Here is a 27,060-nt window from a genome sequence, read left to right on the forward strand (position 1 = left end):
GGCACTCTGCAGTTCCTTCCCGCATCGCCGCGCCGCGAAAGGAGCGCCGCGGTATAACGAGAAATTGACATAAAGGGGGCTCCCCCGGGGTCAACCAGTCAAGTAGCTTCTCGATCGACGCCCCCTCTCCTTCTGTCTCTCTTTTTCTGTCCCCTTTGCTCTTTTTCGTTCTATTATCTTTCTCTTAGAGCTCCATCTCGATGAGTTCACGCAAACGTAAGTGTATATATGTATGTATGTATGTATGTATGTACGTGTACATACATATATATATATCTCATGTGTGTTTACGTGTGCGTGCGGGTGTGTTGCGGCGGGCCGGTTTGTGCCTTCTCACTCGTGATCCGTAGGATGCAGCATGACGGAGAAAGGGAGAAAGAGTGACTGTGCAAGCATGAAAGGAGAGGTAGGAGGAAGGGGGAGAGGCGCGACAGATGTGAGATGCACAGCTCCGTAGACTTATTCTTTACGTCGTAAGATGTAACGGGTTGCTGTCGAGTACTGCCGTCTTGGAAAGCACGCTCTTCTCTCAACCATACGAAAATCTGGCTAGCGATAGTTTTCACAAACATTTTCACATTATTTATTATACCATTATACCCTGATACAATTTTTATTAACTTTTGTTATCTTAAGACAAATTTATACTGATCTTACATTCTTGTCATTGTTAAGAAAAAGGATTGGAGTGTTGCAGTAGTTTTCTCACGTTTTTTTTTTTATTCTTGTATAACCATAAGCTGCTATATAATTTGAAATTACAGTATGACGCTTGATCAAGTGATACTGATGTGTATAATTATATGTAACTTATCATTATAATTATTACGTATATAATTACAGAGTTACACGTACATTTTATTATAATTTATTATAATATGCAGTTATGAATGACTATACTCGGAAGATACAGATTTCTAAAAAATATGCCGCCATGGAGTTCGCACTAGGCACTCTACCGTTGCAATGGGTCTTATAAATTAATACTTTCATTTATAATTAGTAGTGCGGGAAATCGAATGCATTTTTCGTTCCACCGAGTGATCAGTGTGATAGGATAATCGTTACTTAACGCGAACCTGGCTCTGTCTGGCCCAGGTTCGAAGTCACTCGTTAAAGCGAACGTGTAACGCACATGGTACCTTCGTGGCCGCACCTGCGTGACGTCATTCAACGGTATAACGACGACTATATTTCATAATAATGACGGCGATCGAGCCTCACGAATGAATGGAAATCCGAGCATAACTGCGAGCGAGAAACGCTCGCATCCGTTTAAAAAGAGCTATTTGTGAGCGATTGGATTTTGCATTATTTAATCGAGTGCAAAATTCCTTAGGCTTAATTTTTTATTATCTAGTTAACTTATAGTTAAGCTTAACCTGATGTTTTATTCAAAACGTTTCACCCATGATATCATCATGGATGAAGCCCATTGGATAAAATCAGATTAAACCTAACAAATGAACAGTTTCGAATAAGAGTTACGTTCTGAATTAATTCACTCGCCACTATTATTATTTTACCGATTAAAAAAATTATTTTAAACTAATTTATAAGAATTTACAAAAAAAAAATAAGGAAAGTACAGAAAAGAACCCATCACGTTCTCTTTCGATGATTTTATTATTCAATTTAAATTCTACATGCATCGTTTGAAATGTAATTTTTCTCGTACAAGCAGTCTCTTCGACGTGATTCCGAGGTAGGGCGTAATTGGTTTTCATTTGGGAATGTCAAGTGGTGGATTAGCAATTAATTGCGTATCTTTGTTGTCATTGCATTCATTTATTCGATATTAGAAAAATCGGATGAAATATATCCGGTTATGGTTTACCTATAATTACTACTTCCACTTGGTTTTATAGCGACGCACGACGATCGATTCGTAGAGACTTTAACGACAGTCTCTAATTGGATTTTAACGTAGCAGCGATACTCGATAAACTGCTAACGGTGTCTGCGATGATCCTTTGTGTAATCGACTTTGACAATTTCGTTTGATATGAGTCTGGCCGATTGTCATTTATACCGTGTCTCCGCCAGTACTTCATATTCTACTTCGTGTATGATAAATATGTTCGCCGCTCCACAGAATCCATTTTTTGAAAGTAACGAATGCCATTCAAGTCATCTATGTGTTCTAAAATTTGCTTACTCTTTAAACTGCAAATTATGTTTTTCGCCTCTCTTAAATATAATTCTATTTTGCGAGAGAATGTATTTATTTTTATTTTTTAATATTTTTTATATATTATAAATCCATGAATATTTATTCTGTATAATAGATTTATTATTATTCAAATTTATTTTAATAAAATATTTTTTTTTGTTCTATATATTACAAATTTTTTTGAAGGAGGAAATTACACATTTTTAAAACTTTTAAGTTTAGAAGTTAATCACACAATTTACTTGCAGATTTATTGAAAAGGGGAATTAATTTAATTGTGCTTTCATTTAAGTGGAGAAACAATATTTGTGACGTTGTATAAAAACAATTTGAAATTTGACAATGTTATGATCTTAAAATGAAGAAATTTCTTGGCTAATGGACTATCCCTTTAAACGCTCGCGATAGTTAACGAAAGTTAGTCGATATCTCGATCGCCCGATTACGAGACTCGATAATTGCTACAGGTGGTAATTAAGAGAGCTTTCTACAAAAGTAGCCGTTGTAATGAATCTTATAAAACTACGGAGTCGCCTGTGCGGGAATAAGTTCGTTCAACGGAAGCACTTTTACTTTGCACTATTAGATTAATCGTATTTCTGAACTTTTAGATAGAAGATGTTTACTCACGCGGTGAATTTACACGGGAATTATATTTATCGGCCTTAATAAGCATATCGAATTGCAAGCTTTTGTTAATACAACGAACAGCAATTAGCGACGTATAATTAGCCTTCTTTGAATATTGCTCAGCGATGGGAATCAAATAATCTTAACTTGGTCGTAATTGAAGTCACGTTCGAAGTCGTTGTTAAGTTGTGACTCTAATTACTACATCTAGAAAGAGGATATTAACGGACAGCGTGCATAGGACAGAATGAAATTACGAAATGTGACGAATTATGATACAATGCATCGCGACGATGCTGCCAATAAGAGTATGATCTGAAGAGTCAAGAACAAATTAGCAACAAAATAGCACTAAATTTTTGACCATGTCCCAACTCGATTTGCAATAGTGGGGGGTCCAGGTTAATAGGGATGATCTTCAGTAAGGTTTTTTTATCGTGAAAAAAGAAGGAGAAAAGAAAAAGGGAAAAAAACAGACGCCGGCAAACATCGGGAGTGCAGGTCTCTGCAGAAACGCACGTCGGCGAGTGAAATAAAAAGGTTTATGGTTGTTTCGGGTGCTCTATCTTTAGGACCTACATATCATGGCGCGCTCACTGCCTACCCCTTTCCCTCTCTTGCTCTCACTTCTCGGTCCCTCGCCCTCTGTACGTCGCAACTCTCCCGACTGAACCCTCGGCTGAGTTATTTCGCGGCTAAAATAGTCGAGTACGCCTTCCAACTGAAAGGCAGCGACTTGACGTCGCGCGGTTTTACGCGCGAACAGAATGCTTGCTGTCAAAATAAAAGCGGATTCACGTCCAGCCCTTAAGGTCTTTCTGAGGTTCACGCGTAGCGCCCACGTAATTATAGCTCATATTATTCTCGAAGCGAAGAGGCAAACGGAGAATAGAGTAAATATATTTTTTCATTGTATCCTCTTTTTCCCTCAAATCGATGTGAACCGATGTGAGGAGATTATAATGTCATTTCTCAAATGATCTTGGAATAACAGGGAAAATAAATGCTAACATTATTCGAAAATTCAAGATTTAATTGTTATTCGAGTGTAATAATCATTCACTAAAGAAATTAACTAGTCTAACGATCGATATATTGAATAATTTACTGGCACATTCCTTCTTATTTTTATACAATATATATTAATTATTTATATATAGCTTTTTGTCAATGTATTTCTTGCAGAAACTTTCCTTTCCTTATTTACAATGCCATGTATGTATGTACATAAGCATTATGTACTCGAGATGTTAAATACGTAAGAGTATCGACAGCCCATCAACAGATTTAAACCTATCGTGATTGCGCCGTTCGAAACAGTTGATGTGTATTATCGGTTGATATTTCCGCGCGTTACGTCGTCGACTCAATAAAAGCGCGAGCGAACGGTCGCAATCCATGAATGAGTTTCCGCGATGGTGGGAAACTTTGGCAAGTGGTTTAAGTACCAACAGCAGCAGCAGCAGCAACGTGCAGCGGTGGAAACGATTCCCGGTATCTTTCGTCTTCTGTCCACTCGGCGTTGGCCTTCTCATCGAGCTCTCGATTTCTTGGCTCGCGTGCAATTTCAATTATCCGCCGAGCAACGTGAGAACGTGATTCGACGGCTCGATCTACCTGGTGACGTCTGCAGAAGGTCGAGGCGATCGTGACGGATTCTCTCGTAGGAAATGAAATTACGTACAACGACGTGAGCGGTCAACTTTGTTTTCCATGTGAATAACGATGGCAATTTTTTTACCGTCAGCTACTGCGATATAATTATAAATAATCTATCCTGAAAAATTATAAATAACTCATCCTGAAATATAAGCTTATTTTATTGAGTCATCAATTTTGTAGAAGCTTAATTTCTCTTTCGCAGAAATAAATTAGACTTTTACAAAATTGATGACTCAGTGAAATAAAGTTATAGGTATTTCAGGATGAGTTATTTTATAATTTTTCAGGATAGATTATTTGTAATTATGCTTAATAGTATTCATATTATTATTAATTAGTAAGCTGTTTAATTACATCCATATTAATATTCATATTATTAATAAGTAAACCGTTTAATTACATCGTTTCATTCAATGTATGTCGAATATGATAGGATTTCTGAAAGATAAATCGACAATGACGTGTACGATAACTTGAAAATTATTTTCTTTTGATTTGCGATACTTTTGTGAATTATGATCGAATCTTTCTTCTTTTCCCACAAAGTCACATTACTTTCGTTCGGCGAAATACGATTCAGATGCCGACTTAGCTCGATCGAATTTCTCCTCGGAATTTTCCCTCGCTCGTTTTAATAGAATTCGTGGGGGACAATCTCAATTATTCATCGAGTACACGGAACTTTCCTCCATCTCTTTTCGCGCGCTAAAAATTCAAGGGAGCGATTCGCGGTACCGATGATTCACGACCGTCTAATTTTCCCGTGGCCGCGTTTACCCGACCGGCGGGAATTATTACTCGCGAATAATGGCGGCGGTGGCTGTGTGCCGCTCTGTCGGCGTTTAAAGCGGAGTTAAATATTTAAATCGGCGAAGACAGGCACGCGCCCACGTCCAACGCCTACCTCAACCATGAATCGCCACGCGGAATGTATCCTCGCTGCTGCAGCTGTCTCTCGTTCACGATCGCACGATATATGATCATTTGATCGAACAATCGCGTGACGCTATCCGAGATCCAAAAATTGTTCGTTTATATTCGCGAAACGATCTCCAAGCGCGCAGAACATGCCGTGCGTCTGCGGGTTAAAACGCCGAGAATAATTTAAGGTCGTGTTTACAAACCTTAGATAAAATTAACTAAGCTTTACCGGATTCTCTCTATCATTTTCCAATTCCGAAAAGAAAGAGATCAATTAACCGAAAGTCTTGGAATTGTGACCAAGATGTAAATTATTGTCTTTATTGATAAATAAAGGAATTACGATATATATATAGTTTTTTTTTTCTAATGATAAAATAATTTTATTTAAAACATGCGATATAATATAATATAGAAAAAAATGTTATAAAAAAAAAAACTTAAAATTATAGGTATTTTTTAATCTTATTATACCTATTGCCAATCTGCATTTAGTTTTATTTTGAAGGATACATATGGAAAAAGTTACGTCTGCCTAGCTGGTCTTCCCATTTAACCAAATCTTAATGAATAAATTATATAATGCACTATTTATGCGCTCTCCAAATCCACATTTTTTTTTTAGCTAAACGAAATAAGCGCAAAAATTTTTTTTTACGGATTTCGAGAGCGCATAAATAATCCATTATTATATAATTTATTCATTAAGATTTGATTAAGTGAGGGGGGAGAGAGGCCAGCTAGGCAGACATAAAAGTTGATGAATATCTTCTAATATTAATTTTTATTTTTAGCTTGATTCTGTAATATTTTCAACGTTTTACGTATTCGAGCTTCCCGTTCATTCATTATGCAATATGACATAGGGATCATCGGGTCGTACAGGGTGGCGATAAAGACACTCGTTCATTGAATTTATTTACAAAATAAGTAACAAGCATAATAAATTAATGTGACTTGGTAATCTCTCGTACATTTTCCGGTGCTTGGTGATAACGTAATAAGATTGTGCATATTATCGTTTGGTATCTATAAATTGCCGGATAAATATTTACAGCAATTTATTTATGGATTTGGAGAGTATTAAGAATTATGTGTGCGTGTGATACCAAAAAACGATAAACGTGTATATGTTATTTCTAGTTTATTCTTTCCTCATGTAAAGCTGTTTTATCTGTTATTTTAAAGCAAAAATTATCATTCCTAAAATAATTTCCATATACGAGTATTTTGTAAGAAGCATTAAAATTAAATAAATAAATAAAGCAGAGAGAGGAGACAAAAAAATTCGCACATATTTTTCAGTTAAAAAGCAAATTTTAATATATTATTATTATCATTATCATTTTTACATATTATTTAACATAAATAGTTATTACTATTTATACTTTAAATTTTTAAAAATGAAATCTTACTCAAAACAAGTAAAAATCCATTATAATTGATAATAAAAATAATACATTTTTGAAATGGAACGACATTTTATTTTTTAAGGATGAATGTTTAACTCTAATTATGTAAAATGAATGTTCCATTCGTTTGGAGTGAAACATTAGTTAAAATGACTTCGGTGAAAGAAGTTTTAATTTAAAAAAATTATTTAAACTCGGTATACATATACGTAGATTTTTGTCAGCATTTATCCGTGGAAAAAGCGTTGTCGATATTTCTATATTACATTGATTTTATAAAACAACATCGACGTGACAACGAGATGACGATCAATGCTACTCGCTTATTACCAATCTTCTTGCTTGGCACATGTGTACTGTTTCCAATTGTTATAGTTATGTTGAACATATCGAGTTTAAAGTTTTTAATAAAAAATATTTATTTTATGACGTAGATTGGAAGAATTTACTTTATATGAATGAAAAAAATCACTCCAACTTGAATAATTTAATAATCTTTCTATTTTTCAAATGGGATTTTTTTTTATTCTAAAAAATTAGACAGTGCTTAAAAGATATACTGTATAAAATATATCACCATGTATCAACAAGTATTTATTTCTTGATTACTCTAAATTTATTATTTTTTTCTGTGACTAAAGTATTGCTGTAGCAAAAACTGTAATAGCGAGTAATACTTTTTGATGCAAAGAAACGAAGGTTTTAAAGAAAGCCTTCGTTCTTTAATAAAATTCTTTGCAGTGCCCGCGCAATCATTGTCTAATTAAGTTTCGTTTCCTCACGCTTTGTAACAATTACGAGTAATCTATCAGTTAGTTGAGATCTATTAACAGAGAAGAGGAGGAAGGGATAGATGCGATCGCAGTACATGGATACACACACACATTTTTTCGATTCGATAAAGCAGAGCTTCGATGCTTTGGCCAACAGCCAAAGTGTGGGCGTTTACGAGAAGTAACGGAAAGGTGCGAGTTACGTCGTTCCGAATTGGCAGCTCCTTCCATTAATCGATCATGAGGAAGGATTTCTCGAGAAGTTTCTCCTCCTCTCCGCCCGTGTAATACACGATCGATCGTCTTTACTTAGGGATCGAAGGCATTTTGCCACAATATCCTCCGAGATAACACGATTAGTCACTAGAAATATATTTAAGGAACGACTGCATATAAGGATCTGGCAATATTTTACAAATCGCGGCCGCTTTGATTTATGATGTCGGACCTAAAGAGATAGATGAAGAACTTCTTACAAACGTGAATAATCGAATGTATTTTTTAGTCGTGTACGTTTTTGTTTCTTAATTTTTGTACTTTTAGAAATAAGGTTTACATATATAAAATAAAAATATACAAAAAAAAATTTTACTAAATTTTACTAAATTTTTGTTTAAATACTTTTGTTTGGATAGATACTAGCTAAATATTTACTAAATGGAAACAAATATTTATTTGGTACAAGTATCATTAATTTGATTTAACTATCACTTTTTTTTATCTAGTAAATATTCATTTACAATAAGTAAATGTTAAGTTAATAGTGTTTAAACAAATATTAAAATTTAACATATTTTTTTCTTAGTGTAGGCAATCTCTCTCGGGGAAAAAAATATTTATTAGTTATTTTATAAATAGAAATTCGATATATATATAAATATGTAAACACATTTGCACGTGCGACTGTTGTTAATTCTATAAATTACAAAGATATCTATAATCTGAATGTCAATGTTAACCTGGAATTTTTTTCTTTTTCATTTCAGGTAAGTGCATCACATTTTCCGGCCTGTTTCACCATCGTGCGTATATGTGAGCAGCATATGTTGTGTATGCGTTCGACGGGCGCGATACCAGGTTACGTATGCATAATAATCGCGTTTACCGGCTCTCGTCTGGCTGCTCATAGATATACCATTTTAATCTTCTTGCCTCCTATTCTTTTTATCTCTCTTCCTCTTTCTCTCTCTTTGTTTCTTTCATCGTTTTCTAGTTTCCTATGGAATTATCGACTTGCATTTTTTATAACTAAATACCTCACGTGAGCGGATATGAGGCAACATTCATTTTTTTATCACGATCTGCGATTGATTTTTTTATGTATTGCACTCCGACTTCTCAATAACCAATAACGCATGTTAATATTTTTTTCAATATGCAAAAATCCGAGAGAAAAACATTTTAAAGAAGTAATATATATTATTTTTATTTATTTAACCATGCAGATGCACAACGATTATCTTAAATTTTATATTACACGTGTACGTTTTAAAAGGACACTTTCGTATACACATTTTACATATTCGAGAAGACATTTACTCCATAGTACTTACAAAGAATCAAACGGTAAACTCGTTCCTCCTCCGTGACATTTCTCCACTAGGAACTCGTTAGCTGTGTTATCCGCTAATTTATTGTTTCACGGACTAATTCATTCCGCGTTCCTTGTTCGAGGGCATTATTCACGTCGCTCGGACGGAGTGGCACATGTATTTTTGTTCGAGACGTCATTACGTAAATCGTAGGCATCGGGTAGAAAAACCCTGCAAAATGCAGTTGTGCATTCAAAGCGCCGCGCGCGCGCGCGCGCGTTCCTGCTGCCAGCCTACGCGATCCGACGCTATGATTTATATTGCAACTTCGGTGAATTGCGCAAAGGCGCTCTGTACGGGAAAGCTGGAAGATGCGAGGAAGATAGTTTTTTCAGTTCGACGGTGAAAAGACTCGGCGGTATACACATTCGCAGCTTTTGTATTTCCAATACTGATCTCTCTCGCAATACAATTTGCACGAGGCCGATTAAATCTTTATACGAGATTTCAACTCGTGTCTCCCATGCATTTTTTTTCACCTGTAAACGTTTTGAATAATTTGGTTTTTTTTGGCCATGTTACATTGTGAAAAAGTTTTATATAAAATTGCATTTATAATGAATAATTTTTTGAGATTTACCATTAAAGATGTATATTTACACATGTAAGTAAAGTTACAACTTACGAATAGATTTATCTAATTAAACAATTTGTAAAAGTAAATTTACAGTTGTGAAATTAAGTTTATCGAAATATTTGTGAAAACATACAATTTTATATATTTCCATTGTAAATTGAGTTTTTATACATTATTTATGTAATTTTACATACTTTTTTTTTCAGTGTATTGACATTCTTACAATGAGCAGTGCTCTGTATTATAAGATTAATACATCGTGTATATAAATCAATCTGCCGAAAGTTAAAGAAAGAAAATGTATTCTAAATAAAAAAATATCTCTTTAAATAAGGTAACGCAAAGGAACCTGAAATTTGGTTTAGAATAAAAAATGCCTTTAAGAATATTTCTATTGGCATGCGACATTTTTGTGTATACGCTTTTCTTATCGCGAAGGACGACGATAATACACCAAATGGATGGATGAGCGAGCCTCAGCCGAATAATAAATTTGTGACGATAATTATTGCTAATGCCGTCATTACTGTTCTACGCGGTGACCGGCGATAACGCGTCGTCTCCTCTATTCGCAACAATGCTCTTCCAGCTTACCATGCATTGCATAGCATCGCGGTCACGTTTTCCCCATTAACGAGCGCTAAACGTTTACAATTCGATAAGAGACCTACCGTTATTGTCGATCTTGTTCTGTCCCACCGTTCTTGAATTTAGCGTCGCGCTCCGACGCGCCTCGTGGCGATTACGGAAACGCGCTCCCTGCGCTCCTGCGCCTCGGTGACTCTCCTCTTTTATTGTTGCCTGGAATTTTGATAAATCTCCCCCGCGCGCGAGCAAGCGCGAAAGCGCGGCCGCCCGGGGAATTTATTTGCCGAGTTTCGCGAGACTTTTCACGTTCCTCGTACGACGGCGCAGTAGTAGTAAGTCTTAAAATATAAATTAGCCGCGATAAGGCACCTTTGTCGGCTCTCCGCCCCTCTGCCGTAGCCTTGCGTGCCGCGAATCGTTCCAGAGACGGATTTAAAAGATGCAGCAAAAAAACTTTAATGACGACAAGCGATAATTCCTTTCGTGTTTTAAAATAACACTCTTTTTACGATAACACCGTCGGACGTTATTTCTCTTCTTAATTTTTCAATTTTTGATTTTATTATGCTCGATAAAATGGAGGACCAAATTATGATGTTACTGTAAACTATAACTTTATGTATTTTTATCATTACCTTTAGTTTTGGCAAAAATATCGTAAAATCTGTTAATAAACATCTTCGCGCTATTATCATTCAAGTATCTTAATATATTCTCTAATTAAGTAAATTATTAAAGTTAAAATTTGAAATATTTGTTAAAGGAATTGCAAAATAATTTTAGTTTAAAATATTTATTAATCTTTTGTAACGTTACATATTACAGAGAACGAAGGCACTTCTTTACTTGAATGTACTTTAGCCTAAGAAAAAAAGGATTTATTTAGCTGCGGCCCTGGAAAGTCGTATTCGTCTCTGGTCTATTCATGTTTCCTGCTCTGTGAAGTGTTATGCGTACGTATGTTTGTGTATATTTCTGTGTTGAAAGACACTCGATCGTATAACACTTGCAGGAGTCACACATAATCGCCAGACCGTGATCGTTACACGGGTAGGTAGTCATGTAAAAAAATTAACGCTTGTCCTCTAATTACGTTTTCGCGGTTAAAATTTGCACCTTAAATCACGCCGAGAAAAACGTAGACGAACGTCGGTTGCTTTACGGCGCGATTCTTATCCGACTCCTGAAATCGTAGGGACTCGCGTTATATCAGCACGACGGCGATGTTTTTCAACGTGCCGATTTGATAGTTATGTAAATACCATGACGTTTTCTGCCACGAAGCGTTAAAGTGCACGACATTTCATATAAATTCTGTATTTTACCGTTAACTTACCTGGCGTAAAAAATCTGATATGTTAAAATAGTCACACTCTAACCAGAACGTAAAAAGAATAATAAATACATCTCTTGGAGTTTATAAAAGATCTTTTTTTGAATTTAATGAGAAGATATTTTTTTAGGCAAAATGTTACAAAGTCATTAGATTAATATAATATATTTGACAGTCTTAATTTAAACTAATGTGGCGTGAACTATTTTAGCCATTTCCGACTGGCTTCAAGATTAACTCACTCGAAATAATTTAGCATTGAATTTCCTAACCCCAAGATTCGTCGTTTTAACCACAATGTTTAATTATAAATCTTTTTTGAAGTTAAACTAAAATAGCTATGAGAGAAAATAATCTTATCCGACGGTACGCATTTATGTATATAATGACGGATTAGAAATAAAAGTAAATCAACTACATATAAGAAAGTATTTTGTGCAAAAATCATTGCACAAGAGAAAATCTTGTATCTAAATACATTGAAGATTAAGATATGACTAATAATACCGTTGCATAAAGGCTTTCTATTTGAAAGAGAAACGGATTTGCTACTTGGTGTCTTATCAGATTAAATAAATGTGCCTATTAAAGAATTATATATAATTCTTTAATAGGATTATTTTATTGTATGATTGAAAAAAATTAGATTTAAGAAAAAAAATTAGATATTTTTTAGTAAATATAATTTAGCAGCAAATGTATGTTGATTTCAAATATTTTTTTTTTATATTTATCTTTAATAATTCTTATAATATTTAATGAATATACTTATATAATAGTTATATAGTTATCTAAACTCATCGTTTTAGATTTCTATAAACGATGTTATTTAAATTTATTTGTAAAATTCTTCAAAGAGAAGCGATTCTTTAATTATTTCAAAGGCAATGCAAATCTGTTTTTCCTTAAGAATCATAAGACACGCGTTTCTTCGTATTTTCATATTGCAGAATTAGTATTAACATCACTGATTCAAATATTGCGTTTCGGCTTACGTACGCGCGAATCTGTAAACTCTTCTAATCCGCATAATAGCGCGCGGTAACGTCTCGTGTTCATATTTTGCTGCGGTCGGTCGAAGAGAGCGACGGTGGCAGCTGAATTATTATCGCGATATGCATTGGGAATATTTAATCGAAGAGCAATGAGTCGTGCGGCTGCACGCTCGCATGCGTGTACGCGTCGCGTGCATACACACGCTTCGTAACGGGAATGATCGGCCAATCGCCGCCGCCGGTCAGAACGATAAAGCCGGAATTGATCCACGTATTTGTAAACCTGCACCGTATCGAAGTACGAGCTGCCGGCTCGTAAACCGTGGCCCCCGGGCTTTTACGGGTCATTTCGGGATCTTGATTTATCGGTTTGTGCGCGCGATGATCGCGAAATCGCGCGAAACAATGGATAAGGCACATTTCGCGTATCGTCTCCCTTCAATCGCGATTATTCGCGAATATCATCGAGTCACGCTCCGAAAATACACTTTTACGCAAAAACTTCACGTAACTTCGCTAATAATTAAAAATTTTTAGCAAAAATGTAAGATTATTTTTTGATGTGATATTATATTCTTCTTGGACGTGTGCTATATTAATAATTCTAATTGTGGTCTTTATTTGAAAAATGTGATCTTTTTATAAGGTCTTTTTAAATTAATTTTCTTGAACAATATTCTTTCTTAGAGAAAAGTAATTCTTTCTGATCATTTATTTTTATAATAATATTAAATTTGGATATATATAAAATTTATAATCTCTATATACACATGTAAACAGTTACGAGTATATTAAGATTTAATCTGAAAATTTCAGTTCTCTTATGTTATACATATATCTACGTATATATTGTTGAAAGAAAGTATCATTGTTTAGAGGCACCTTGTATAATGTAAATGTGGAGAAGGTTTGTTTAACGATGGGCGACTTTGAGAATTACTATCCTGTACACTCCTCAAGATTTACGATTGGTCTGACAGCATTTTCTCTCGCACGATGTGTACATAATTGCATCAACGTTGCTATGAAAGCTTTGTTCTACCTTCTATTCCGGGTAGAAGTATGCGGAATCGCATTCCGTTTATGAAATTTATATTCTTTATACAAATGTTCTTAATGTCGATATCTTGCAAGAATTCTTTTTTCTTCATGCCGATGAAAGCACGAGTTGATTAAAGTAGGATGACATGTTTTACTACTTGAACTTGTCACGATTAACTAATTTCAGTTCTGCTCCAATTGTGGTTAACCTTAATCTAATTGATAAATAGAGTCAAGAAATTGAATAAATAGAGAACAAAGAAATAGAAACGCTGTACATAGGTTTTCTGTGAGCTTAAGTGATTAGTAAAGATTAACAAAAAAAAATTAGAGAGATGACAATGTTATTCTTTTCGAAAAATTTTTTAATTGAGGTATTTTTTTTTAATATGCTATATATAGGTGCTATATATCGGATATGGAGATTATACGATTCCATAAAGCATAGTTTAATATCACTTGTTGTAATACGTATCTATTGTAGAATTTTATTATATATTATATTTAGATAGTTGAATAAATTTTTAAGATTAGATAGGTTAATCTAAACTTGACTATCTAAACTCATGAAATAAAATAAGATAACCTTATCATGAAATTAAACATAACTTTATGTTTATATTGTTATTTAAAGTAAACAGTAATAAAGATAATTACACGAAAAAAATATTAATACGTGATGTTATATTGAGAAAAGATTTTTTTTAATAAAAACTTATAAACATTGATGGAAGATGAGGACGGTAACATAGATGAAAGATAAATTATTTTTTTACACTTGAGCTTTATTTTAATTTACTCGCGTTTTTGTTTGTCTTTCAATTTATATTTCAATAGTTAATTTAATTTTAATTCTACAGTTAAATTCATTATAATTTTTATCTTTGTTAATATCTTAATATTGATCAAGACTTATTGTTAGTACAGTTGAAACGTTCGTATTCGTACCTATACACAATTATTTGAAACTAAGGGGTTTCGATATTTAGAAAAATAAGTTTCAATTATTCGAAATTAAATTAACTTTATATTTTTAATTTACAAAACATTTTCATTGCTCATCCTTCGGCTTTAACCTCTCCTATTTGTTTTACATAAAACGTGTCTGACTTTATTTGTTATAAATTATTTCATTCAAATGTATTTACTTCGGTACATCGAAGTTAAAACTATCAGAACTATTATATATTTTCAAAAGATTCTGCAGATGAAAACTATTGAGTGCATTCTATTATGCGTTAAAGGACTTGTATATATATATTGGGAAATGATTGTGTGTATTTACTCATAATTTTATCTCACTGTCGCACAAGTCTATCTCGTTTACCTTACAGAAAAAAGCTTTCTAACGCCCATGATTAGGAATCTATCGACGGCGAATTCTACTATGTGAGCCTTGTCATCGTTTACTTAACCATCATACTTCAATAGCCATCTCTAATCTTCCTTTATGGTCTTTTCTGACTAATCTTTTTTCCGTTTCTTAATGGGCCGGGGCATCTATTATACTTTCCAAGCGTGCACATAACGTTACTGAAAAGAAGATATCTTATATCAACATTGTTATAAATCACCAGACCTACTGTCTGCAGGTAGAAAACCTAGATTAGGTTCGATTTTACCGTAGTTTACGGCTTGTAAAGGTTCTTTTTAGGATTATGTAGCCGAGATTCGTCCCCGAATGAGCGTTCAAACTGCTAAAAGTTCTACGATAATTGTACGCTTATATCATTTTATAGTTTAACTCTCTTGTAGGATAATTTTCTGGAGAAACACACGTTTAATTGCACATTAAAATCCCAAGTGTTCTAGTCTAGACGAGATATTTTAGCATCATGACTTTATCATGACATTCATCGCAGATCGTTTCAACTTTATTTGGATTCTAAATACGTCACACCTCGTGTCGCATATTGTTAAATGCATGACAAAGCAATTAATTTATATACTTATGTAGCAATTTCGATAAAGAACATAAAATTATTAAATGAAAGAGTCACTAATGAATTGTTGTCGATTAAAATGTTAACTTTATTTATCAAAAATATATTTTAAATTACAATAAAAATACAAATAAAATATATCTCATAAATGTAGAAATATTATTGATTTTTAAAGATAATTTTTCTAAACTTCATCAGACAGTTAAAAGTAATAATAATAATATATAAATCACGAGATAAACGTCGATAGACATTTAAATCATTGTAATAAATATTATAGGATCATCATTTATTATTAAACTTAGGTTCAGTTTCATAATATACTTTTGTTGCATAGTTATAATCTTCATATAGCGAATAAGCGTAGAATATATACAATATATCTCTATATAACGTCAAAATCTGAACTCATTGAAATTATATTAGCGGCTCCAATAAGCCTCAATTATTGGTTTCGAAAGACCATTGATTTACATGAACAATGTGTGGCTTTTATAATATTAAAATTTGAGCTCGAAATATCAGTAACTCCAGTAAATTTTAGTCATTTCATTTAAAGACCGTTTGATTTAAAATGGGTGATAATTGTTTATGTCGGCGTTTGCAAATGCAGTGGCGTATGTTTCTCGAGGGCACTCTCGATAGATGAACCGCCACCAGAAATAGTCACTGTTTTGTCTCCTGATCGGAGACCGTTTCGCTCCGCTTGCATGCAGAGGCTCTCTCAGCGCAGTTTTCTTCGTCTATTTCCGATCCTCTCTTGCGCTCTCTCTCTCTCTCTCTCTTCCCATGCATCTTGTCTCTTTCCGCCTCGCAAGAGTCCGCAAAATAAGACGTCTCCGCAAGTACATACGCAAAAGATAAAGTGAAAGAGGGATAAACCGTTGAGAGATTGTGAACTGAGAGACCAAGTGACTCGCGCAGTTTTCATCGCTTTCCTCCTTCCACCTTACCGAGATGCAGCTGGCTGATGTCGCAATTCTATCTGCAAACGAGTCTTCGCTGATTCTCGATTTTTACTGCCGTCATTGTATTTGCTTTTTGCCAGAGTATCAGAGTATAAATTATATCATGCAATTGTAGGAGACTTAATTCCTAATTGTTATGAAGTGAATTGATCTGCAAGGGGCAATTTCTTCAGTAATATAATATTATACGTTAGATTAATTAACAACCGTACAAAACACGCTTTGATTACATACAATGTAGAAATGCAACCTCCTATTTACCAATTAGTTTTTCTCACGGATCGTATCACGTACCGTCAGTAGTTATTAGATAATTATTCACCGCGCATCTCGATTTATCTGATCAATTCCCGGAGTAGCGTATATCACTTGGCGTATTATATATGGAGAGAGAAAATTGCGAATAAAATATTTTTCACAAAGAATTATCGTTTCATAGAAGACTGCACACGTTATCGCGCTCATTTGCGCTAGCGGGCGGAGGGATGCGGCGGGGACGCGCTTAGAAAATGCATGAAATACCATCGAAAGTTATATTACGACCGTTGTCGTGAAATATCACCATTACGGCACACGCAATAAGAAACCCGCCATGCAGTAGCAGCGACGTGAATAGCCCCCAAGTGCAAGAGTCCTTTCTCCCTGGTGCGACGGCCTGCACCTGATTGCATAAACGCCGTAACCGGCGAATATATGTGCATTTGTCTGTGTACGCGCGTATGTCTATCTTTCTCTCTGTGTTGCGGTATTCGTCGCGCAACGTCCTGAAATGTACTGACCTTCTATTGTTCCGCGGACAAATCGCCGTTCGCCGATGCCTCTACGCTCCTGACGGCGATGTACTCTCTGTGCACTGATTTGCCGACGAAGCAGAGAAAAGAGCTCGTTTCGAAGAGTCGTGGCGAATCTCGTTGTCCATAGACAGGAACGGAGAGAGAGAGAGAGAAAGCCACGATTACTACGGTGTGCATCTTGACCTTTTTCCCCGGCCCTTGCAAATGTCATTAAACCGGAGATCGTGACGATCTGTGCTCGAAATAGCCTTTGAGATGGATGATACTTTTCAAATCGAGTGAAGATGAAAAAAAAAATCGAGGTGTTGCTCTCGCGCGGAAGAAAGCGCGTAGAAAGGAATCTGAACCGAAATACCGACAACTTTCCTATTCGCTATTTCGACCGCCATCTTGGACCTAGTTTGTCTGTAATCCGATAAGCGCTTAGTATTATTGGTACGATTACTAGGTCCAATATGGCGGACTTTTGCGCTACTTTGATTAATATAGAGCTTTAGTGTACTGCACGGAGAGAATTTTCTTTTAAAATTTACCCTGAAAATATGGTGATTATGGTACAATACAATATTTTGAAGATTTTTACCATGCACTTCAGTAAAATTGATCAAACTTATTTTATACTTTATTGTAGTTTTATTAATGAATGAGAGAGATACAATCTCGCGTAAAGTGCAACGGATGTTTTTTAGATGACATTCCATTGTATCAGAAAGTTGTTGCAGATAAGTTATGAGAACGTAATTCAATAATCTTCACTTTGGAGTGGTTTTAAGCGTTGTCTTTTGGGTCCATTAGCGAAGTTGTGTATTTTAGCATTCTCACGTTGTGTACACGCATACGTAGGTGAAGGTGTGCGTAGATAATGGGACGCGTGAAATTTGCATAAAGCCGTGTACAACGGTGGTGCAACGATACGCCTGACAATGAGAGAAAGAGGGAACCGATTACAAAGTAAGACACTTGCAGATTGTAGCTAGAGTTACCGCGGTTAAGCGCATTATACACGCTTGCAACGGCTCGTAACGCGCTCTTCTCTACTTTCTCTGTTTCTCGTGTTGTTCCTCCCCGCTGTCCGTTTGCCGTGTTTCACGCGCTTATGAATCCTCTCGAAAAGTGTCCGGAAAAGAGCACCGAGAACTGCGGTTAAAGAACGCTTCAACGATACATTTCTTTTTTTTTCGAGAGAGAGAGAGAGAGGGAGAGAGATTCTAGGAATAAATTCTCAGAATATATTTATTATTTATCAGTTATTCATATTCATATATATTGATTATTAATTCGATTACGAAATCGTTGTTGTATTTAAATTTGGAATTCATTTCCGTTATATATGAGTCATGGGCTAGACACTGATATATTATGTGACTTATGAGTCATACGTGACGTATGTTGCACGTTAGTGCGACTTCGCATTCATATTTCCTTCATTTCCCGAAGCAAGAGAATAAAATGTATGAGAAAACTCAGAAAATTTATTACAGCACTTTACAGAAATCTATAATTTGCGGTTATATCAAAACGTACGCGTTTAAAAAATAGTGAAATTAATTTTACCGATTTGTTATATTTTTGTCTACAAGGTTGAACCCCTTTTGGAACAATTCTAAAATCATAAAGTGCGAAATGTGTAACTGGAACATTCTTCATTTGCGTCCTTTGTTACGCGTATCACTATCTCTTGTATCGTATGTCGTCATCGTTTTCGTATCGCACGGAACAAATTTTCGCAATCACTTGAATTCTTTGTCGTACGACTCGTGAGTCTGATTTCGGTCGTTTCGTACCGATTTGTCACGTGTAAAAATGCGTATCTTTCACTTTTATAAAAGCCGAATTCGGACAAATGCGTATCTCGTTCGACTGCGTGAAACAATGCAATACAAATGCATGGTCACTCGTACCTGTCTTACCTGCATACCGTTGTCTATCTTGAAAATCAGTCCAAGTCCACATTTTTTAGTCCTGACTAAATCGTGCCTATTGTGATGCTACGGAGCGTACTTCCCTCGGTCGAAATCACATTTTACGGTCATATAAATCGTATTAAATTCACGTGCGTGAAAACGAGGTTATTATGACGATAATAGACATAATGTGACATCACAATTCAACTGTATTTCAAATTTACGATGTAAAAGTCGTTTTGCTTGTTGAAATTGCGGTAGTTTTGTTTTCGACAGATATCAAATCCAAATCCCGACCAAAGGGCTTAGGAAAAGCCAATAATTCACCAGCGCGATATTTGTTGTTTATTGATAACAGATGCGCGACTGCGGAAAGCCAGATAATATCTGTTTTAACTCTAGATTTTTTTTTTTTTTTTAGAAATAACGCGGATTTGATATTGTTTAATGCCAAATACATATTTTCAATGTTCTTTGAAAATAACATTCAATTAAGTGATTTTGTTTGAATTAATTTTCGTAGCAAGGTGTTTATATGTGTACCGAATAATATGTAAACATTTTTTCTGGAAAAACAAATTCGTTACCTAGCCATTGAAAACTGTTAAATTTATAAAAGATGAAATTTATCTATAGAGAGGAAAGACGTTTTACAAGTTAAAAATAGCGATATTACATTACGAAGTATTTCAATTTAAAAGCACATCACCGCGTTACATAAAAAACTCGTTAGGTTCTATTTTTAATGTTTTAACTTCCCGCCAAAGTTGTATTTTGAAATTTGATGCTCGCTGTTTTTTTCCTGTCTCAATTATCGGCAGTTATTTTACTAGATACCCGGTATCTATAGCCAATGCTACGAAAAGCGTGACGAAGCGATGATTGAGAATGCTTGAGTACCAGAGTTCGTTCTGCGAGATCTTGGTACAGTAGGCAGAGAGGGACACGAAGGGAAAAAGATAAAGAAAGAGGGTACTGATAGAAAAGTGCTGACTACCTGTGGTGATAGAGAAGAGATAGCAAGGCAAGGGGCAGGGTGGTAACACAGGGAAGAAAGAGTGGCTGAAAAGACACCGGCGTGGCGCTGAGAGCGAAGAGACGCAGAGAGAGAGAGAGAGAGAGAGAGAGCGAGCCGGGGCCTTTATAGCCGAGGCGAACCGGTTTTCCGTATCTCCGATGACTCATCCTTCGCGACGACGCAGCGTCAAGTGCATTTCCTGGCCTGGCTTGGCCTGGCCTGGTCGGGCGCTTCTCAACCTAAACTATCCCCCTACCTCGTAACCGAGCGTCCGTCACTCCTCGCCGCGTGCTCTCTTCCTCCCCTCTCGTACCTTGTCGTCTTCTCCCCTCAGTCTCGCTCATTTTCTCCGTTCTTCTCTTCGGTGCAAGCGAAGAGTGCATCTCAGTGGTGCTCATACGGGAGAGACATTGCTTCCGTGTCTTGAAAATGCGTAATATATACGACGTAGCACCTATTCTTTGCCTTTTGATGTAACAATTATGGTAGAAAAATCGCACGAGGAAATACGAATTCAAAGAGAAAAACTCAACATGAGAATTTTCTCGCTCGGAACTTGTAACGTTTTCACTCTCCCGGATGATGTTATTATTTTATATTTTAAATTATTATTCTTCCTCTCTCGCAGAGAGGATCTTGCTCACGAGGAGAAAGCTGGAGAGCTGCTGTTCTTGGGATTTGCCATTTTTTTAATAATACAGATGTACGCACACACACACACACACATATATATATATATATATAAATATAAAATATGTATATTATATATACATATATAAATACATACATACGTGCATACATATATATACAACGGCAATAACGTCGAGTTACGCAGAGAATTCGCGCGAAACGGCCTTTTACAACGGAAACGGTAATTTATGCCGCGCTAACGTTCTCGCAAAGTTCAAAGTGCAGCAGCTCTACGAAGCGTGTGCTGCGTGTAGTGTGCAGCGCGGAAAAAGCAGGCATTAGCTACCGGCGAACGGTACTTTGACTCGCGGTGCATCGCGGCGCATTAATTAACGCTCGCGTATATTGGACTTAACCTGATTAGTTGACATCGGAGGGTAATTAAAGCGCAATAGTCACGGGATGGGCAACGTGACCGCAAAAGTATCAGTTGCGATCAGACGTTTTGCTCTCATTCGCGATTCAGTAGCTCCGTTTTCGAAATTGTTTCCGCGATTAAAAACGAAGGACCTTTTACAAGAGCTGTGAATTTGCGACGCGATTAAATGACAAAAAAAGAGAAACGTTCGGTGTGGAATATTGAAAGGGCTTTATTTTTATATAGAATTTAATTTCAGCACAACGAGAGATATCAAATCGATTATTGAAATGATCGTCAAAAGCATATACACGAAACGTATTACAAACTTTACGCACGCTTTACCTAACGTGAACTTTAAATTTGTGAAAACATTCGCGATTAAAATTACATTTAGCAACACTTTGTACGTATATGTAATTAAACGTGTAGGTGATATGCGCGTTGTCTGCAAATGTGAATTTATTCCCCCGGAAGCTCGTCGACTCTAAATAAAAAGCCAAACCGTCGTGGATCATTTGCTGCAGGATGAAGGAGCTGCCTCAGAAGGAGGAAGCTTCCTCCGCGTGAGAGAGGCTAGGTGAAACACTCTGGCAGTTTGATTTATGGCCGACGTACCGAGTTATCGCTTTGCCAATAGTGGAAATCGAGGAGAAGGAGCGCGTTGCGAGAAGTCGAGGGCGGAAGAAAAAGGGTGTAGTCGGAGATGAATCGATGAACGCGCGAGCGTTTTTTACTTTTCGCTTCTTTCGCGATTGCTGTTCGATCATTATCCTTTCGACCTTTTCACCTTATATACTTCACGAAAATAAAAAAATATTTTGCTGGTGCGTATCTTAATTTTTTTTTTTTTTTTGAGCTGGCTGAATATGTTTACGAATCAAAGGAATCGCCATTTCGAAGATCTTTAGGCAAATGGAAATTTTTAGTCTTATAAAGATTAATGGATACAATCTTATCTGATGAAATATTTGACAACGTGATTTAAATATTGAGCAATATTTTAATACGAGCCATCACTTTCGTCGTTCTAGAAAAATTTTCTCGCTACATCAGTTAGACGTCACTACGTCCCATATTTTTTCATTAACGTATCGCATGTAATAAAGAAGGAGGTCGCAGTGGTTTTCTTCGGAGAGCCCTTCAAACGTTAACTAAAGTGTGGGCTCCATAACGGAACGAAATGGAGCAAGAGTGGCGAATGAGGGGATGAGAGAAAGAGAAAAAGAGAGTAGCGAATGATAGTAATTTGTTCCACTTTTTTTTCCCGGCGAAACAATCCAGTCGGGGACCGCGATAAGAGCCAATAGCTCGGAGGGGAACGGAAAACGTATTTGCCATTCCAGAAACCACCCTATGTATTCATCTCCGACCCTTCACGTGGGAGCACACGTACCAGTTCACAAGATTGAAGTCAGAATAAAATACGATGGCAGCAAATAGAGTCCGAATTGTGCGCTCTTTTTCAAATACCGGCCTTTGGTGCTTACTTAAGTACACATGTATAAGTCTCTGATAAAAGGAGATGGATTATAATTTACTTTAATTTTTTGTATACTAATAAAATTTTTAACGAGATTGACGATGTGCTGAATTAATTACTTTTCGAAACGATTTTCTAATTTAAAAAGTCTTTCGATAAAAATTTGTACACAATCGGAAATATTTCAAGATAATCAAAATTATTTATTAAAGAGGTTATATTGTATTTAAAAAAATCAATATTATATGTTTCTTAATTCTTGATGAAAATATTTTATTTATTTATTGAATCTTTAATATTATTATCTGTAATAGTTAAGACGATTAAAATGATAAATTGTTTCCTTCCCTTTTTCTTTCTGTTATCTCTATTTCTGTCTTTTAATAGCATAAGTATTTAACGAATATGTCTCGTAACGGAATCATTATTTAAGCTTTCGATCGGAAATTGCTTCGTAAATTCTTTTAATACTCGGCTTTTCGTTCAATAAAAGTGCAGTCGTCGGAAGGGCGACTTTCTAGATCGCGAGAAGGTGCCGAGCAACAAGTGTGATTCCAAGAGGATGCTTCGGGATCGTCACTCGGTAATACTCATTGTGGATTTATCGATCCATCGCTCCGCAGCCATTCTCGCAATCGAATGAAAGCAAAACGTCGCGCAGCAACACAACGAATTCATTCGGTGATTCCTTTTATCGGAGATTAAAATGATTAAATCCTATAAACGAAGCTCGACTTCCGTTTTTTAGCACTTTTCATGTCACTCGCACGAGGCGTATCAGTAATTGAAATTCTCGTCGATTGGATCGCGATCGCATCGGCCATCGTTCCGCGAAATTCTCCGACGACGCGGATAAGAGAAGTGTCGAAGCGCGCGCGAATAAATGCGAATGTTGGCGCTCGTGAAGATAATTGTCTGCAATAAATATATATATGGTGCTTTATATATATATATATATACTCATAAATCGGCACGACCCTGTACGCGGTGTTTGCAATAAACTCATGGGTCTCTGCAATAAGGGACGTAGACCGTTTTCGACGGAAAAGCACAGTCGAGGGTGAAGGGTCGTAATCTATTCTACCACCCTTATATTATGGGGGACGATACGTTCGTGACGATCAAGACCCTCCCGTCTCTCTTCATTTCGCAGAATTCGACGATTAGTACCATAACATTTTTTCTCAAGATTTTACGTCTCTTCTGAAAAATCAAATGGTGCGTGCGAGACATTTGTTTCTTCGGGACAATTAAAAGAGACAATTCAATAATATCATCTTGATGATTGAAAAGGGAAAAGTATTTACAACATAAATTTTTGTTAGTTTTGATATTTCAGGATATATACACACAAACATATGCATATAAAATATGTGTGTATATAAACTATACGAGAAATTAATTAAATTGCAAAAGAAGAATTAAATGAAATTAGAGACTTTTTAAATTACGCTCTTTTACAACATATATAACGTTTTATTTTTTTTTTATTTTTCGCTGTAATATAATTTAAAATTGACTCTCGTTTATCTTCTTTTTTTTTTACCTTGCCTTACTAAGCTTAGATTTCAGACGAGAATCCGCAACGAAAAGTGAAGGGGTTATATTCTCGCCGACGTGACTTTATTGCTGCCGCGAATAAACGCCGCGGAACGTATTATCGATCGGCCAGGCTCTCACCTCGTCGTGATCCTGGAAATCCTACCTCTCGCGGAATTAATTAAGGTGTGAAAAATTTTGTAGCTTCCCTCCGGGAGCGCCTCCGTTTCGCCTCCTGCCCTTTCTCTCTTCCTCCCTCTCATCTCTCCCCCAGCCCTTCTCCCTTTTACCTCCCTCGTCGTCGAAGGAATTTTCAAATATTTCCGGGCAGACGCCCGATAAATTCTCGGCGTTGGAAAATATTTCCGATAGCCGACCGACAATCCGCCCACCTTGGCCGACCTCCTACGCGAGAAGAGGCTGCGGAACGGTCCTGGGAGACGCGCGTACACGTGTGTGTGTGTGTGTGTGTCAGTACGTCGGTTTGAATTTAAATTTCACCGTGGATAAGATAAGTCGCGACAGCTCTCTCGGAGTCTCTCTCTCTCTCTCTCTCTCTCTCTCGTGTGAATTTGCTCGCGAAAAGGAGCAGTCCTAAAGTAGGTACTTAAGTGTGCGTGTGCGTACGTATGGTATGTATGTACATGCGGCTCGCGCCACTCGAGCGACTCGTGCGAAGGATCAAGGATCTCTCCAGCTTGATTTACAATTCCATCCTTAACACGCAGCAGCTTCCGTCCGCATCTTTTGAGCGGAGCGCGTCTTTGTCCCTTTGGCGTGAGCTCGAGCGGCGTCGAATTTTAAATAAATCTCGTGTCCGCTTTTAGAGCGCGCTCCAGCTCCGTCTTCGCGCGAAATCTCGGAGACAGATATATAAAAATATGTCGTCGTGGTACTTGAAATACTTGTATTTCCAACGTTACTCTGAAAAATGTATCTATCAACCACCGATTTGCGGACGAGTCTTTCTCAACGACGAGATTTTTTTCGGTTGGTGAAAAGCTATGCGTGAGAATGTTAAAGATAATAAATACATCGTAGTTTTAAAGTATGGTTTAGCTTAATTTATTGCAAATTAAATGGAATTAAAGGATAAATATAGATATTACAATTGCATTCCACTCATAATCTGAATTTATCAAATGCGTTTATAAATTCGTTAACTTCAGCAATATTTCATTATATTAAATCATTTCATCGTGTTGATAGTCTCGCTTAAATTCAGTGGGAAAAATTAATTTTTATAACCAGTTATGTATGTGGAGACGTAATTCGATCGTAAAAGATTTTATCATATCCTTTAAGAAAAATGTACACTTATTATTTAAAGATTGCCATGCCCTCGGAAAAAAGAATATAGTGCATTGAGAGAAAAATGTTTGATATTTGTAATTATAATTACATTATTATTGCTATATACAATTATGATTATTGCTATTATAATATTAGTAATAATAATTATAATCGTAGTCGGTTATCAACTGTATATATCGTATTTGTTGATAAAACCATATACGTATAGTTATTAGTAACATTATAATAGTAATAATTATTATCATATGTCTTTTTCTCTGGCTGTGAATGTAACAATTCTCCCCATTGGAATCGATATTGTGTCCGGTATTACAAATAACATGATAAATAGATTAAATGTCTATCGCGCCGCGTTCGTTATGCCGCACTCGAGCATAAACTAATACGCGCGCTCGTTCATAAATTAATTTGTTCAATGACGAGATTTTAATATCGATGCGTTCATCAAAATTCCCAATAACGAGCGCTCATTACAGCTGATTTTCTTCCACTTTGTGGCGACGGGTTTGTCACGTTTTGTAATAACGCAAAATAAATTGGGTGGAGATAAAGCGCATACATTACAGAGCGTAACATCATCGCGCGATGAATCACTTTCTACAAAAGTGTCGATCGTAATAATATTTTACATGTCGCGCATAATAATCGCCCACATCGCCGCGCATGATCTCGTCGATCACTCGACACTACTAATAATCGCCATCGCAATCATAATATATCTGGGTACGACAACACATACGAGCGCGAAGCAGGTAACATCTCCTCGCTCAGCTAAATTTAATCGCATACGCCATCGCATTGTATGCTCTTCGGACGATTGCAGCGTAGCAAATGAATCACTCCGGTCGATCGTTAACGTTTCTTCCGCCGTAATCACGGTGGAACGGCCCTCCTTACGCCCTCGTAATCGCGTGTCGTTGCATGCACGTCTGTTCGCCGCATTACAATATAATGCATCGTGACTGCGCGATGTTGAAATATAAGTTGGTGCGGAAACGATCGATCGCCAAGAATATATCTATTACGTGCAATCAACTTTGTTTCGCACAGAATGAAAGAATACGCGCACAAATACGGCGATTAAATTCATTTTCATAATTGATACCTCGATCATGTAAAATGACCGTTTGGAGAGAGAGAAAAAAATCGTCGATCGCCCAAGTGGAAATTTACAACTGGCGCGATATCGCGCCAGTACTGCGTTAAGGATTTGGTACTGGCTCGGTATTGGCATATTACTGGATTAATAACGATGAGTTCTGGCATCATACCGAAAGGTAACTTGGCTGGGTATTGGCAACCAGTATTGGGACAGTATTGTAGGCAGTACTGTGCCAGTACTAAGCCAGTAC

At 36.3% G+C, this 27,060-nt stretch overlaps 1 protein-coding gene across 2 annotated transcripts in view; it reads left to right on the forward strand.

Moving 5' to 3' along the window:
• scalloped (TEA domain transcription factor 1 homolog scalloped) overlaps positions 1-27,060 on the forward strand; it is a 176,127-nt gene that overhangs the window by 43,307 nt on the left and 105,760 nt on the right. For both annotated transcript variants that reach the window (XM_018507566.1, XM_018507567.1), the window contains exon 2: positions 8,558-8,648. In XM_018507566.1, coding sequence (XP_018363068.1) covers positions 8,558-8,648 — 91 coding nt within the window. The remainder of the gene's footprint in view (positions 1-8,557; positions 8,649-27,060) is intronic.

This window comes from Trachymyrmex cornetzi, unplaced genomic scaffold (assembly GCF_001594075.2).
Source record: "Trachymyrmex cornetzi isolate Tcor2-1 unplaced genomic scaffold, Tcor1.1 scaffold24, whole genome shotgun sequence".
NCBI classification, from domain to species: Eukaryota; Metazoa; Arthropoda; class Insecta; order Hymenoptera; family Formicidae; genus Trachymyrmex; species Trachymyrmex cornetzi.